We start from the raw sequence: 15,669 nt of genomic DNA on the forward strand, positions 1-15,669 counted from the left end.
TGATGTAAATATATTCCAAGATGAAAACGTCACGGATCAATTGTAAAGGACCCGGATACATAATTTTAAAAAATCAGTTTCAGTGTATATGAGGTTCTCACCCCACTTTCGCTGCTCAGTCAGATTTGTTTATGCAGAATCGACATTTAATAGTGCTAATTGCACTCCAGTTAAATTGCCCTGATTGCAGAAAGGGAAGCAATTTTCGTGCTCTCTGTCTGGGTTTGGAAGAAATTGTTTTATATTCACCTCTTTATAAAGAAGTGGAGATAAGGCACCGGGGCCTTTGCACAAATTGCACTTAGGGGCTGACTGGCAGCATTCAGGCGCTATAATAGAGCATTATTTGGCCGTTTTGAATAATGTAAAGCGTTTGCTGAAAGCTATTCTCCTGAAAATTGCTTTAACTTTTAAAAGGGTGATGATTCACTCCAAACCAGGCCTTTGTTACATTGTCATTATTTCCCCAAATGTTTTAACAGTCAGCTCAACACTTTAGCATAACACATTGATCTTTGTTTAAAAACTAGATTTTTTTAGAGGATGAAAAAAATCTGTCAGACGAAAAAAATCTGGACTTCCTCCGAAAGATTTCCTTGGGGCCCCACCTTAGAGTTGAAGTGGCCCGGGTGTTTGCCTGCGTTCGTTTGGAAGATTTCCCTAACTTTTATTGTGATGCAGACGCGTGCATCTAAAGGAATATGCGAGTGCCCACGTCTAGAGTCGGACAGCTGGAACTACGGGAAAACGGCGGGAGGGGGAGGGGAGGGGACCCGAGGGGAGGAGGAGAAGAGGAAGGCGAGCAGGGCGCCAGAGCCCGAGGTGTCTGCGAGAACTGTTTTAAATGGTTGGCTTGAAAATGTCACTAGTGCTAAGTGGCTTTTCGGATTGTCTTATTTATTACTTTGTCAGGTTTCCTTAAGGAGAGGGTGTGTTGGGGGTGGGGGAGGAGGTGGACGGGGGAAATCTTGGCGTTTCTCCTCCCCGGGCTGCACAGGGTGAGTCGGAAACGCCTCGCTGCCACTTAACAATCCCTCTATTAGTAAATCCACGCGGAGACTCTATGGGAAGCCGAGAACCACTGTCTTCTTCCAGGGCAGAAGTCACCTGTTGGGAACGGCCCCCGGGTCCCCCTGCTGGGCTTTCCGGCTCGTCTAGGCGGTCTGATTTCTCCTCAACCCTCCACCCCGCGTCCCCCAGGGACTTTTCACACCTCCCCACCCCCATTTCCACTACAGTCTCCCAGGGCAGAGCACTTCATTGACAGCCACACGAGCCTTCTCGTTCTCTTCTCCTCTGTCCCTTCTCTTTCTCTGTCATAATTTCCTTGGTGCTTTCGCCACCTTAAACAAAAAAGAGAAAAAAATAAAAGAAGAAGAAAAAAAACCATTCTGAGCCAAAGTATTTTAACAGGAATCCAAGAAAGCGACCCTCATAGCCCTCCCCACCCACGGAGTGCGCCAAGACGCACCCAGGCTCCATCACAGGGCCGAGAGCAGTGCCACTCTGGTCGTACTTTTAGGTCAAGAGATCTTGCAAAAGAGGAGAGAAAACACGGGTGGCACAGTTCCACATCCTTGTCATTTGCACCCGCTCCGCGACAACCCATCGTTTGCACTCGAGGGTTTGGGGTTGGTAGTTTAATTTTTTTTTTTCCTAAGAAGCAGGGTGTGGGTTTGGTGGGGAGTGTGCTATGTTAAAACCAGCGCCCAGGTCTGCCCGAGGGCGCTGGTATTCCTGGTTCAAAAACAGCTTCTGGTTACCCTGGAGAAGAAAGAGAAAGCGGGGCCCAGAAAGAGAAAAACAAGCAGTTCAGCGGTTGCTGGGGGACTCGAAGACGCACCCTGGTCTGTTTGAGGACACCTCTTTTCACACTGACAAGGTCCAGGGAGGACTTCAGGATGCTTCCAGCCTGCAAAATGTGGGGGCGCCCACGTGTGGCCTGGTCCTCCGCCTTCCCGGGTGAAAATCCTGGAGAGATTTCTCGGGCACGTCCGTGAAAGCAGGGCAGTAAGGGGGACCCCACCTCTTAACACGGCGCACTTGCCTTACAGACGAAACTCTAGGCCTTGGCAGTCTGGAGTGGGAGTGGGCTGGAGCTGGGACAAGAAAATTCCACTCCAGGATGAAACGCGACATGCAAATCTTCACCGGGTTAAACAAACAGCCGAGCAAGCTGCAGCTTCAGCGGAGGTGGAGGTGGGGGCGGACGCCGCTCGCGCCGGTCTCTGTTTCCAAAGTTGTTACAATGTGAAAATAAGCGGCTTCGTGCAGCGTGTTGTATGGGCTGATGCCTCCCACCCCCACGCCAGCCCCCAGCAAAACCCGGCAGATAATCAGCACATCCCACTGTTTAGTCATATTTGACAACTGGGTTAACCTGGTATCTTAGCGCTGGCGAAACCGTACAAAGGGTGCCCTCAATTACCACCAGAAGCCTCTAGCGTGAGTGGCACTTGTATTACCCCCCGGGTCAGAGGCCAGAGCGACAATTAGGAAGTCACTTACACCGCTGGGGGGAAATGGCGGGATGCAGCAGGCTCCAGGCCCTCCCAACAAATCTGTGGATGTAGATCTGTACAGAGAGGCCTATTTCGCTCCTCTCGGAGGAACTGTCCCTTCGTGTCCCCCTCCCCAGTATAACTGTGAGAGTAACATTGAATCTAGTGGAATAAGGAATTGGGTAGAAGACACACGAAAATGATTTTTAAAAAAAAATCCCAAGCAAGAATGATAGATATAAGCTGAAGTTGTGTTCTGTAGGCAAGAGCCTGGACACACAAAGTGAGGGCTGACATTTCCGTCTCCACTTGGGCCCTGCTGGTGCGGGCTGTGCCTGGGTGTCTCCTCCTCTCCTGCCTCCTTTCCTACAAGTGGGGAGTCGAGTAGGACTGTCAGCCCTAACTTGCAACATCTCGGGGTGGTTTGTGTGTGTGTGTGTGGGGGTGCTTGTGGCCCGGTTTCATTGGTACTTAAACCTGGCTTGGTGCGTGAGTGTGTGCAAATTTTTAATTGCACTGTAATTTCTTCAGTCCCCAGCCCGCCCTCGCCCCCCACCCAAGTATCCCCCCCTACTCCCCTCCACCCCCGCCGCCCTAGCTAGCCGACTTGACTGGCACGCGCCAGGAGCCCGGGCCCGGGCCCCTCGGCGCGTCTGATTGGCTGCGGGGCAGCTCCCGTCTGCTCTGCCTGCGCCCTCATTGGGTGAGAGGCGCAGCCAGCGGCACTTCAAAGCGGGTGCTCCTCGCACTTAGGCTGAGTTTAGCCGGCGGGAGCCCGGAGTCCGCTCGGCGCGAGCGCGGGGACACGGGAGCCGCGCGGGACCCAAGCAGTTTTTCCGAGCAGCCGCCAGGCTCAGCCCCGCTCCCAGCCTCGCTGCGCAGCCAGAGACCTGCTATGGCCACGTCTATACTCGGGGTAAGTCGCAAGCGCGGCAATACATTTGCTTGTTTTAACCGGAGTAATTTTTCGTTATGGCTTCTGGGGTCTGCGGCTCCCGAGAAACTGTTGCTGCTGGACTGCAGCTTCAGCTTCTATTAGCACTTGCCACATTTCTGGGACTGATTTTTTCCCCAAGTTTTTGGAACCCAGCAGATGCCTTTGCAAGAAAAGGCCTTCTTAATGAAGTCCTTTTTTACTTGGTTTCAAAGAAAAGCTAGAGGTTTCTTTTCTTCCCCTCGTGATTTATACCCCACCCCCCGCCTTGCTTTGGGGATTTTGTTGCAATTATGCGACAGTGGTGTTTCCAGAAAACAGTCTTAATCGTTTTGCAGTCCATCTAGTCACGCTAATAAATATTTACATTTCCGCGGCTCCCCGGTTCGCCCGTGACTTTGAAAATACGTCTCTGGCCGCTTATCCTCGGATTGTTGTTTTCATAATCGCTGTGTTTGTGTGTGTGTAAACTTTAAAACCAAACGTTTTCTATTAAAAAAGAAAAGTCAAGTCGTAGCCACCCTGGGAGTGCTGCAAGTTTCGCCCGTCCCTGGCTGCTGTTTCGGCCGCCTCCGCCCTCGCCCGGTGTTTGTTGTCTCTGGTCTCTGTGTTTACCTTCGCGCGTCACCCCGAAGGGCGACTTGGGGTCTTCTGGGAGAGGAGCCGGTTTACCGCGACAACCCAAGTCCGGTTGTAGTCAGGGTTGCAGCGACTGAGGCGGGGAACACGGAGGCATCCTTGATTTACAGCCTCAGCGAAGAGCAACTTTCCGGCCCCCGGACCTTCGCCGCGGTGATGGCCACTGTCCCGCGCCCGGTGCGGTGACTCTTCCGCGGGCGCGTGGGGAGGAGGCGCGAGGCGGGGAGCTAGGGCCCCCCCGGGAGCAGCCGCAGGGGACGAGGCTGCTCACGGGTGCACTTTCTTTCTTCCCCACTTCCTCCTGCCCTCCTCCTCCTTGCTCCCTCCCCCATCCTACCCACTTTAGGAAGAGCCGCGCTTCGGAACGACCCCGTTGGCCATGCTAGCGGCGACCTGCAACAAGATCGGCAACACGAGCCCGCTGACGACGCTGCCGGAGTCGAGCGCCTTCGCCAAAGGCGGCTTTCACCCCTGGAAGCGCTCCTCGTCCAGCTGCAACCTCGGCTCCAGCCTCTCGGGCTTCGCGGTGGCCACCGGGGGCCGTGGCTCGGGCGGCCTGGCGGGCGGCTCGGGCGCCGCCAACAGCGCCTTCTGCCTGGCCTCCACGTCGCCCACGTCGTCCGCCTTCAGCAGCGACTACGGCGGCCTCTTCTCCAACTCGGCGGCTGCCGCGGCGGCAGCGGCCGGAGTGTCCCCGCAGGAGGCGGGTGGCCAGTCGGCCTTCATTTCCAAGGTGCACACGACGGCGGCCGACGGCCTGTACCCGCGCGTGGGCATGGCGCACCCGTACGAGTCGTGGTACAAGTCGGGCTTCCATTCGACGCTGGCGGCCGGCGAGGTGACCAACGGCGCGGCGTCGTCGTGGTGGGACGTGCACAGCAGCCCGGGGTCGTGGCTGGAAGTGCAGAACCCCGCTGGGGGGCTCCAGAGCTCGCTGCACTCGGGCGCCCCCCAGGCCTCGCTGCACTCGCAGCTGGGCACCTACAACCCCGACTTCAGTTCCCTCACGCACTCGGCCTTCAGCTCCACGGGTCTCGGCTCCTCCGCCGCCGCCGCCTCGCACCTGCTCTCCACCAGCCAGCACCTGCTGGCCCAGGACGGCTTCAAGCCGGTGTTGCCCTCCTATTCGGACTCCAGCGCCGCCGTGGCAGCCGCCGCCGCCAGCGCCATGATCTCGGGCGCCGCGGCCGCCGCCGCCGGGGGGAGCTCAGCACGCTCTGCCCGCCGCTACTCGGGCCGCGCCACCTGCGACTGCCCCAACTGCCAGGAGGCAGAGCGGCTGGGCCCGGCCGGGGCGAGCCTGCGGCGCAAGGGCCTGCACAGCTGCCACATCCCGGGCTGCGGCAAGGTGTACGGGAAGACGTCGCACCTGAAGGCGCACCTGCGCTGGCACACGGGCGAGCGGCCCTTCGTGTGCAACTGGCTCTTCTGTGGCAAGCGCTTCACGCGCTCGGACGAGCTGCAGCGGCACCTGCGGACTCACACGGGCGAGAAGCGCTTCGCCTGTCCTGTGTGCAACAAGCGCTTCATGCGCAGCGACCACCTGAGCAAACACATTAAGACGCACAACGGGGGCGGCGGGGGCAAAAAGGGCAGCGACAGTGACACGGACGCCAGCAACCTGGAGACGCCCCGTTCCGAATCCCCCGACCTCATCCTGCATGACTCCGGCGTCAGTGCCGCCCGGGCGGCGGCAGCGGCAGCGGCTGCGGCGGCGGCGGCGGCGGCGGCGGCGGCCTCCTCGGGAGGCAAGGAAGCAGCGTCTGGCCCCAACGACTCTTAGAGGCCGGGCGAGAGGCGCGAGCACGCGAGCGAGTAGAGACACCGAGAACGAACGAGAGGTTCGGAGGGCGAGAGAGCGGGGGATGGGAGGGCAGGGGCTTCAGTGACGCCCCCGGGGCCCCGGCTGGGCGCGAGGTGGAGCCGCTCAGGGTTCCCGGGCTGCGGTTCGCCCGCCGTGCGAGGAGCTCCCCTCCGCCTTCCGCGCCCGGATGAGAATCGAATGCGTGGTCCGGAAACAAAAGCGAACCATCCTCCGACACAAACACTTTAAAAACCGTACTCCCAGACGTACACATACACCGGAGACCTGCAACCACAAGCACGCACACTCGCGCGCGCACACACATACCACTCGCCCAAACTTCTCGAGCGAAGAGCAATACATAGAAAGGCTCCCTCTTTGCCCACTATCCACCTCCCTCCAACACCCGTCTCTTTCCTTTTCTCAAAAACAAGCCACCACCCAGCAAAGGACTGTCAGAACATTTGAAAACAAACGGGACCGATAAAAACACCCTTTGTGTGGATTATATTATATATAAAATGCTCCAAGTCCTGCCTGATGTCTACTTACAATGAGACTTTTCCCAAAAAAGGAAGCATCGAAAGGCTTAAGGTGAGAAATTAAACTGGAAGTCTAGCGACAGTTTCTCTGTATTTCATAACATCTGTATAAATAGGGTTCAAAATATTGTGTTCTCTTTTATTTTCTTGTAAATGTTCATTCGAATAGAGTTTTTTTGGGTGAATCCCTGAAATTCAGGGAGTTTTTTTAATTTTCTGATGCACTTTGTGAAAGTCAGTATATATGTAAAAGATATTTAAAATGTTGAGTTATCATTTCACTCACAAACACGTAAGTTAAGGTCATCTAAAGAAATTAAATGCGTTTATCTGTATGAAGAAAATCTTGACATCATATTTTCATTTTGGTATTATTAAAGGACTCTGAACAATACATTTCCTTTTTTAAAAATCCTGTTTCCCCCTCAGTAACCTTTTCGTGGGTCGATATTTTTTTTCGGTTGGGAAAAAATTCCTTTAATGTTAGTTGTAGGTAATGTAAAGTTTATGTGGGTTATAAAAGCCATACTACATATACGTTTTTGAGAAGTCAAAATTATTTATTTGTATATCAACAGCATAAATTAAATTGGGTTATAAGGACGTGTAGTTGCATTGCTTAATGTGAAGGCTCTCAAAAGGTGACATTTTAAAACTCTGGAGCGCCTAAAGAATGCAAAGGTCCTTGGCAGCTTTAACTGAGGAGGTGCCTAAACCTCTGGGAGGCGTCAGAGAAAATTCTGGTGGGTTTGTTTGTTTTTAAAAAGTGATTTAAAAACAATCTGTGAAAGGAAAACGCTTTTAAAAAAGAAGTCTTTAGCTCCCAAGGCCCTGTATGTTGGAAGGCAACTCAAGGGAATAAATCGCTAGAGTCAATACCCCGGAAAAGACATTTCATGCCTAAATGAAAATCTTGTTAAATGTTATTAATTTTGACTTAGAGCACACAGCAGCCCCCTGTGCCTTGTATTCCCTTATTAGGGATTCATGTCTTATCAAATATCTAATTAATCTCCTAGACATCATTTGTTCTGGCCAACTTTATCTCAGCTGGTCCGCGGGGAAAACTCCAAATATTCTCTGTGACAAAGCTCCCTTGAAGATCTTTTTAATTGTCTAAATTAACTGCACCAAATTTGCATGTCAAACGGTAAAGGGCAACCTGAGATAAAATGTAAACGTTTTAAAAGCCCCCAAACTAAGCACTTGATTTGATAACTAGGCTTTTTAATGTTATGGAAGACAACTGCTCCTTTCCTTTTCAAAGACGGCTGATCTATGCAAATAGTGAATTGGAAATGCCTAGGTCCCCGCGCCGTCAAATGGCCCTCGCAGGTTATTTGAATATCAGTGGCGCTGCTTCTGAAAAGGTTCAAGGATGCTCTCTGACTTCTTTGTGATTACTCAGTGCGGCGTCTTATTCTGAAGAAAAAAACTCGGGAATAATTAAAGGCTGGGATCAGGCCTGGGAACACATTTGGGACAGGAATCTCATTTAGACAGTCTCTTTCAAAATAAGGCACAGTTAAATTGACCAGAAGGCAATTATTGAAATGAAAATTATTTTCACTCTCTTTGTCTTCTGACCACCAACTTAACAGCCCCAGTTTAAAAGAGGGAGAAAAGAGAGAGAGACAAAAAGAAAATTGGTAAATGAGATAATTTCGCAATTCGAAAAAATTTTAATTTAGAAAATAAAGCACATATTTACAGATAAAAATATTTCTAAAAGACTTCCCACACAAGAGGAAATACAAGCGAAGTCAGCACCAACATAATTTTTTTTCCATTTTTGATTACTGTCCACCTTGGGAATTTGAGCGAAGGTTTTGATTTTTAGGAAAGAAAAAATAAATTCTTGTTATTAACAATCATCAAAATGTTTTCTCGGAAACTGTTCTGAAACACCAAGTCGCAAAGTAGCGATAAAACAGAACGAAGTTCCCCAGCAGGGAGTTTGCAGCGTGACATTCAATGGCTTCTTCCTTCTCCTTCTTAAGCTCCCGGCAGCCAGGCTGCCCCGCTCTTCTTCCTGGAGTTTTTCTTCACTTTGGCCTTTTTCTCTCCCCGATCAAGCTGTTCATAACCGGAATCCCCCACTCCCTAAGCGCCTCTGGTCGGGGGATGGTCTTCTGGAGAGCCGGCTGGTAGGGGCACGTTTCCTGGAGGGGCTTCGGGCCGCAGCACTGGAGGCCCAGAGGGTGCCTGGCGCGTTTGGGGGCCGCGGGCTGGCGGCGCGGGGTAAAGGGTGTGGTGGGTCTCCCCAGGAACGCGGGCGCCCGGGCGTCGGGCCCAAGCAGCTTTGTTTGTCGTTGATAATAAAGGCAGATCAAAGGGCCCGGCTGTGCAGGTCCCGCTGGCCGCGCGGCTCCCTCCGCAGGCCAGTGATCAAGGCCTGTGAGCGCTGCCTCTGCCCCGCGGGTCAGCGGACGTCCATCACCCAGGCTCCTGGGAGCCGCGGTCGGCTGCCCCGGCCCGAGCGTCCAGCCGGGAGACAGCAGCCCACGGAACCTGAGCCCAGAGGGAGCGGGGCCCCGGGGGCCCCGGCCGAAGCCAACAGGCGAAAAGAGGGCCTAGGCCCCCTGCCTGGCCTCCCCCCAGCCCTAGGCGCCCTTGGAGGCACGGGGAACCTTGACTTGAGCGGGTGGCGACCGGCCGGCCGGGGTTGACCAAATTGGAGACAGCGCGCGTGGGAGGCGAGAGCCCCCCAGTTAGAACACGAGTTCGGTCCCCAATTGCGGTGGGTCCGCGCCTCCCCAGGGCCACCTCGGGGCCCTAGAGCCCTGTGCCTCTCCGGCTCAGGGGCCAGAAGGAGCTGGAGGCGGTGGCCAAGGGCCCAAACTCAGAGGTGGGTAGCGGCCTGGAGGTCCGCGCGGATGGGGGCCGCGGCCTGGGGGCGCAGAGTCGGGCCCGGGCCCGGGTGAGGGCAGTGCGATTTCGAGTCCCCCAGTTTTCCTGGCGTTTCCTGTCCCTTAGCTTCCAGCGCAACAGAGGAACGAAAAGCAAATTTTCCTCCGCCCTGCGCCCACCCAGCCACGATCCGCACCATCCTCCGGCGTTTCCTTTTCTGACACCAGTTTTCTCCCCTTGGAATGAATTGGATTCTACCTGACAAGGAAAAAGAAAAAGAAAAGAAAGAGATTTTCTTTCCTCGAGGAGGGAAACAACATTATTTTGACGAGATTAGATTGTGCACCTGAATGGCGTGTCTGGACCTTCCGTCAAATGGTTACACGTCGTGTAAAATTGAATTTCTTTTTATTCGGATGGAAACTTTATTTATTTTAACTCTAATCTTATTTGCATCTATTATCTGTATTCACCAAGGCTCTCTTCCACTACAAAAATGCAGATGAAGTAAATCTCACATAAATCCCGCCCATTTGTGTAATTGGTATACTAAGTGTTTATTTTAAGTGAGAATAATTTAGCTACAAATTTTCTTAAGGAATAACATTCTTAACACATTAAAAAAACTGAAAACTCTGATTTGCTTTTATGTTTGACAGTAGCTCTTGATTCCCATAAGAGGAGCTTGGCGAGTGCGGCTCGCTGGCGCCACCTAGAGCTCCGAGGCGGGAAGGCCGCCGCCTGCCTGGCTTGCGGCTGTCAGCGTGTGGAGACCGGCTTTTGCCGCGAGCAGCAGCAACCAAGATGATCCTGCGAAGAAACGCGAGGGTTTGCGTTCCAGCGGGGAACGAACCCTGCTATTGGGGGTGGGGAGCACTACTTGGCAGTGGCTTCTGGGCAAAAGGGTCGTTTCTGGAACGTGCTAACTGAAAATCCAAACAAAACAAAAGTAAGGACCGGTTGGCCCTGGTCTTAGAATTGTCGCATTTAACATCCTTTTCAAGGCAACTTCAGGGTCTTCCAACTTAAAGTTGAGAGCGCTGAAGCGTTGTCGGCAGCGACGTGGACCCCAGGATGTGGGGATCCAGCTGTGGACGCAGACCCCTACGACTCTGCATCCGCGGCTCCCGGGCAAGGCCCGCGTGGACTATCCGGGGCCGGCTGGAACCAGGCCGATTCAAACAGGTCACCAAACCATCCCACCCTACCACCCTCCAGTGGACAATCAGGGAGGCCAAGGACCCGCTGCTTTCGCAGCCCCAACCCGGGGCGGGCCAGAGCAGCCTTCTGCCTCGCCTTCGTCCTCCGGCGGACACCCCAGCCCGAGTGGGGCGCGGGGGGGCGGCTGGGCAGGCAGGAGCCGGGTCGGGCGCGCAGGGCCCCCGAGGGCGGCGAGAAGCCCCCAGATGCCCAGCTCCAGGCCTCCCCGAAGGGTGCGCACATCCTCCCGGAGCAAAACGACCCCTTTTGTCCTCTCCTTTTCCCTTTGAAACCCAAATCTGAAATCGGGTAACAGTTGGGCGCGTTGGCCAATTTTCTCTCCTCTCAGTGCATCGTCCTACCCCCGCCGCCCCTTTCCGTCCTCTTCCAGTCCACTGTCTCCCTGACCCCAACCCGTCTTCGGACTAGGTGGAGTGACTTCCTCCTCCTCCATTTTTGTGCCCCCCACCTCCCCAGCGCATATTTATTGTATTTTAATTTAAAAAGCGACACCTTCAAACCCTGCGCCCGAGGCGGCGGAGGCGCCGTCACCCGCAGCCGCGAAAGCCCGGCCGAGGCGCCTGGGTGCCGGGCTCCCTGAACTCTCGCCGGGGAGCAGCAGCGCGTTTCCGGGGACTCGCAGCCACCTTTGCGGCGGGTAACTCGGCTGGGTTTGTATTTGCTGTTTTAATACAAACCCCGCCGCACTGCCTATTTCAAAGATGTGCTAATTACTACTTGGATAGCAGGGCGCAAAGTCCTTGTCCATTTCCCAGTACAAAGTAGGTTGCTAGAAAATTTGAAATTGCCTTTCAGCCTAAAGCTGCCTTACCTGAATGTCATAATTACAGTAATTATGTACATCCAAATTACATGCTAATTAAATTAGAATCAAATCGTTCTAAATCGAAATCAAATGAGGTAGTGAAGAATTAATCAATGACAACATAAATAGAGAGCTTCCTTCAGAGATATTTATTGTAACGATACAAGGAGGAATTTGATCTGAAAAAGTCACCTGTTTGTTTACTTTCAAATTAGTAATCAGTTATTATCCCTTCTCCATAATTTTAACCGTTCAGTGTTATTTACCCCCCACCCTTCCTAGACGCTGGAGTGTATAGAAATATGTATGAGGTAAATATATACAGACATGCCTCCCCCATATATTGTTGACATAAATATAGACTGTGTGTTTGCAACTCCAGTTAAGGAAAGGGTTTCAGAATGTCCGTGGGGACACGTCCCTCCAGGGCCGGCTGTCGAGGACCCGGAAAACCACAGCCCCTAAGAGTTCCAGTTTTTCCAAGACCCTTATACTCTCTTCCTTTAGAATTTCACACTGGGGATTTTGCATTGTTTTGCCTGCGTGTAACGATTTCAGGTTGATTCATTTATTTATAAAGGAAATGCAAAGTGACAGGGTGTCTCCCCCAGTCCACATTCTGCTTGCAGATTGCTGACGAAAGTTGATATCTTCATGTTTGCCCCAAGAGCTTCATAAAGCGCCCTCTTCACCTGTGGAGCGCGAGCGACCAGAACAATTCGCTCGCTTTCCTAACTGCTGAAGGCGAGTCCGACCCGCGCGGGGGGCTGCGCCCGAGGCCCGGCAAGCTTAGGCGGGGACTGGCAGGGCCCTTGGCGGGCGGGCCCCCAGCGGAAAGGCCTGAGAATTGCTTCTAGGGGGTGGCTTGGGCCAACGGGGGGCCAGGGAGCCGCGCAGAGGGCCGGCCCCGACCACTCCCCGCCGCACCTTGTGGGTCGGGTGTCGGGCGGCCTCCTGGCGCCGGAGGCGCATCTGCTAGGAAGGGTGTGCGCCCCCTCATTCTCGGCCTCCCCATTTCGGTTTGGGGTGTTTTCGCAAGGTTGCCAGACGCGCATCCAGAGAAGGAAACCACCAGAGCACGCAGAGGGGCGTCGCCTCGAGATGGGAAGGGGCGACCCCAGCCAGGATTCATCCCGTCACCCTACCCCACCCCCCATTCTGGCTTCCTTTAGGTTTAGGGCGACGTCCTCCTGGGAAGCCCTGCTCTATCAGTCCAGGAACCCTCGGACCTCCACTTCTGTCCACCCCCTCGCAAAGCCCTTCAAGCCGGAGGGACTGGAGAAAGGCGACTTCGGGGCAGCTTGGGCCGGAGGGTGTTTTTCTTTTCATTCCAGGCAGCTCTCCGCGTTCATCTCGCACATCTTCGTCATTATTGTTACATTCTGGGCATTCTGGGGGTGATGTTAAGTGTGTCGTGAAGGGAGGAGAAAGGGGGAAGGTGCTGTGGAGTTACCTCTTCCTTTCCCGTCATCAGGAACCGGATTTTAGGAGCCTCGATCAGGTAGGAGAGCTCTCAGCAGCCCCCGCTTTCCCAAACCTTAGTTTCCCCGGTCTGACTTGTTCCTCACAACTTTTTCAAGGCCTTTTGCCTTTTTGATCAGAGAATGCTCCCAAGGCCTGCAGGTATTGCATGCTTTTATCTCTTTTCAAGAAATGACAACTATAGTAGAGGTTTTCTTTTTCAGAAAACCTAAATACGATTTTTAAATATCATTCAGCTGCTGAAGCTAAAAGTGCTACTTTCTTCCTGGTCTTAGGACCGGAGTGTGGAGCTGCGGCCCTCCGCAGCCGCCTCCACCAGCGTCTTGGCCCAGTGGTCATTAGGTAAGGAGAAGAGTGAAATGGCTCAGGTGGATTTTGAACTGTTTGAGCTTCAATGCCAAAGCATACCAAATGTTCAGTGATTAAAACTGGGAAACGCCTGCTCCCAGCAGCGTGGAATGATTTGATTCACTATGAGCAAGCAGTCTCATGGAAGAACAGCAAGAAAGGTCTCTCCAAGCCTTTCGGATGAAAAGCTTTCTTAAGATTACAGCCCTATGGTTCAAAACAAGATCTCCGCTTCATAATGCAAGGTAAGCAGACCTGCCACTATGCTGCAGAAACCTCTGCCCATTTTGGCCTTTATTAAAATAAATTATGACTAATTTACCACGGAGACGTTCAGATAAACAAGTTCTAACCTAGCAACTTGATATTTCTTGGTTATTTATAAATCGACAGCACCTCCTACAGGAATTAATTTGCTAGTGTTATGTTAAATGTTAGGTTAGGAGAAAAGTCCCTGCGGAGGCAGAGGGAGAAATGCCTCCAAAATGTGTCCTATGCGCGTGCAGTTCCAGGCTCATGGATAAATAAGAAACGTGTAAGTCTGCCAAGATTTCTTTAAGGGAACTTCTCTATTAAGGTAAGAATGACAAATTTCACCAGGCTGGTCTTCTAAAAAATATCCCCGTTGAGGACTTTTGTTTGGGTTCTTAAGTCATAGATTCATTAATCGTGGAGGATTCTTCTTGGGTTTTAGGTACTGAGAGGAATCTCTACACATACTAGACATTCCTTTTATTATGAGGTTTATCTTATGAGGTTCATCTCCTTGGTTTCTACCTTACATTTCAAAAAGCAAAAGTAGAATTACATGTCCAATATTTTTATTTTAAAAGTAACTTCCAATTATTTTCCCCATCATTAGGGTATGTGGAACACATTAGCTAAGCCTCTTGAAAGCTGTTTGTTATCATGGTATGATTTTGTGTGAAAATGCCTCTCTTCCGTTTTTAAGTTTACAAAGTTAGAATGGTAGTTCATTAGGGCTGTGGAGCACCCTTGGGTGACCAAGGCTGAAAACCAGACAGAAAATCAACATCTTCCATAACTACACGGAAATTTTTTCTCAGAATTAGATGGGTAAAAATATTGGAGCTTTTGGCAGTACTTTCTAGTTTCTCAATCCTAACAATAAGGATAATTAAATCAGAGACTAAAAAAAATCTCAGTCACTTTATAAAGTTAAAAGTGGACCACATTGGCCAGGCATGGTGGTTCACGCCTATAATCCCAGCACTTTGGGAGGCTGAGGCAGGCAGATTGCTTGAGCTCTGGAGTTCAAGACCAGCCTGAGCAACCTCATCTGCATTAAAAAAGTGGACCACGGTGTGTGAGTCAAATGAGAAAAGTGTAAGAAATAACATATTTAATTCATTTTTAATTACAGGAGGCATTTCAGCATTTCTCTTCATGAACACTATATTGCTTCAGAAACCCTTTAAGGTAGTATTGCATAGGTTTTGACATTATAAAAATTATAAAGTCTAAAAAGGCAGAAGATAGAAAATAATCACTGCAACACTGATGAACTCAAGGTGTAAATTAGCAGTCTTTATCAACTTCAAATGCATGCTTTTTTTTTTTTTTTTTTTTTTTTTTTAGTGAAGAAGGGATCTTTGAGGTGCGCTATAAGTTATTAAACAATACTGTGGAAGGAATTCAAGTTCCTCCCCCCTTCGTCTTAAAAATCTAAATAATCAAGGGTTGTTTACCTCTTCACTTAGTTTTTCTTAGAGGACATTTGTTTCTGTGTGTGCACAGACAAGGCAAAGACATATATATCAGATGATGTGGTTTTACTTCTTTAAAATGTTACTCTCTTGTAGAATTTATGAAATTGTGACTGCCAACTATCGAAACCATCTAATCAATATTTGTTTTGTATTAATTAGCAGATGGTTAAAAAATATAGAACACTGATAACAAAAATACTTGTGTCCAAGATGTGAAGTTTTTTGGAACTGTGTTACTTGTGATTTGTACCAGTTCTTTCTATAGTTTTCCCTTACCATATCCTTTGAAACACAAGGGAAAATTTGCAGCTAAATTTAAATATGCCTTACATACCTATACTGGTGAAATATCAAAGTAGTTTGTTTCATTTGAAAATCTACCCCCTGCCCCCCGCCGCCGACCACTGGCAGGATCAACCAGGTATGAAGTAAAATCTTTAATAGTTGTAAGACAGTAATAGAAGGGCCATTTGTGGAAGGCAGAATAATAGTCCCTCATAGATGTACATATTCTAACCCCTGGGACCTGTGAATATGTTACATTACGAAGAAAAGGGGAATTAAAGTTGCAGATAGAATTAACATTGATCTTACAATTGGGAGATTATTGCATGATTCTTCAGGTGGGCCCGATGTAATCACAAGGTACTTAAAATTGGAAGAGGGATGCAGAATGTCAAAGTGTCAGAATGATTAGATTTGAGAAGGACTTGACTCCTCTTTGTTAGCTTTGAAAATGGAGGAAGGGGGCCAGGAGCCAAGAAATGCAGGCAGCATCTAGAAGCTGGAACAGGCAAGCAAACATATTTTCCC

The 15,669-nt window shown here is 51.0% G+C and overlaps 1 protein-coding gene and 1 long non-coding RNA gene across 3 annotated transcripts; one reads left to right on the forward strand and one right to left on the reverse strand.

Annotated features, from left to right (window-relative positions):
* Positions 1–882: 882 nt before the first annotated feature.
* LOC139357149 (uncharacterized) lies at positions 883–5,851 on the reverse strand. 2 transcript variants are annotated; one of them, XR_011609873.1, is made up of 3 exons: positions 5,726–5,851; positions 1,844–2,228; positions 883–1,343 (listed from the first exon to the last, which is right to left on the reverse strand). It is a non-coding gene; the product is annotated as an uncharacterized lncRNA (long non-coding RNA). The 2 variants fall into 2 exon arrangements; XR_011609872.1 differs by lacking the exon at positions 5,726–5,851 and adding an exon at positions 3,803–4,360.
* LOC105483212 (Sp9 transcription factor) lies at positions 3,113–8,649 on the forward strand. The gene is made up of 2 exons (XM_011743944.3): positions 3,113–3,417; positions 4,421–8,649. The coding sequence occupies exons 1-2, from the start codon at positions 3,397–3,399 to the stop codon at positions 5,855–5,857; spliced, it is 1,458 nt and encodes a 485-aa protein (XP_011742246.1). The 5' UTR covers positions 3,113–3,396; the 3' UTR covers positions 5,858–8,649.
* Positions 8,650–15,669: the final 7,020 nt, after the last annotated feature.

Source organism: Macaca nemestrina, chromosome 11, assembly GCF_043159975.1.
Source record: "Macaca nemestrina isolate mMacNem1 chromosome 11, mMacNem.hap1, whole genome shotgun sequence".
NCBI lineage: Eukaryota > Metazoa > Chordata > Mammalia > Primates > Cercopithecidae > Macaca > Macaca nemestrina.

Bases quoted from the DNA above. Each gene is read 5' to 3' on its own strand.
- LOC105483212 (XM_011743944.3), top strand. From the start codon at position 3,397: ATGGCCACGTCTATACTCGGG. The intron at 3,418-4,420 runs GTAAGTCGCAAG...TACCCACTTTAG, and splicing joins TGGCCACGTCTATACTCGGG to GAAGAGCCGCGCTTCGGAAC.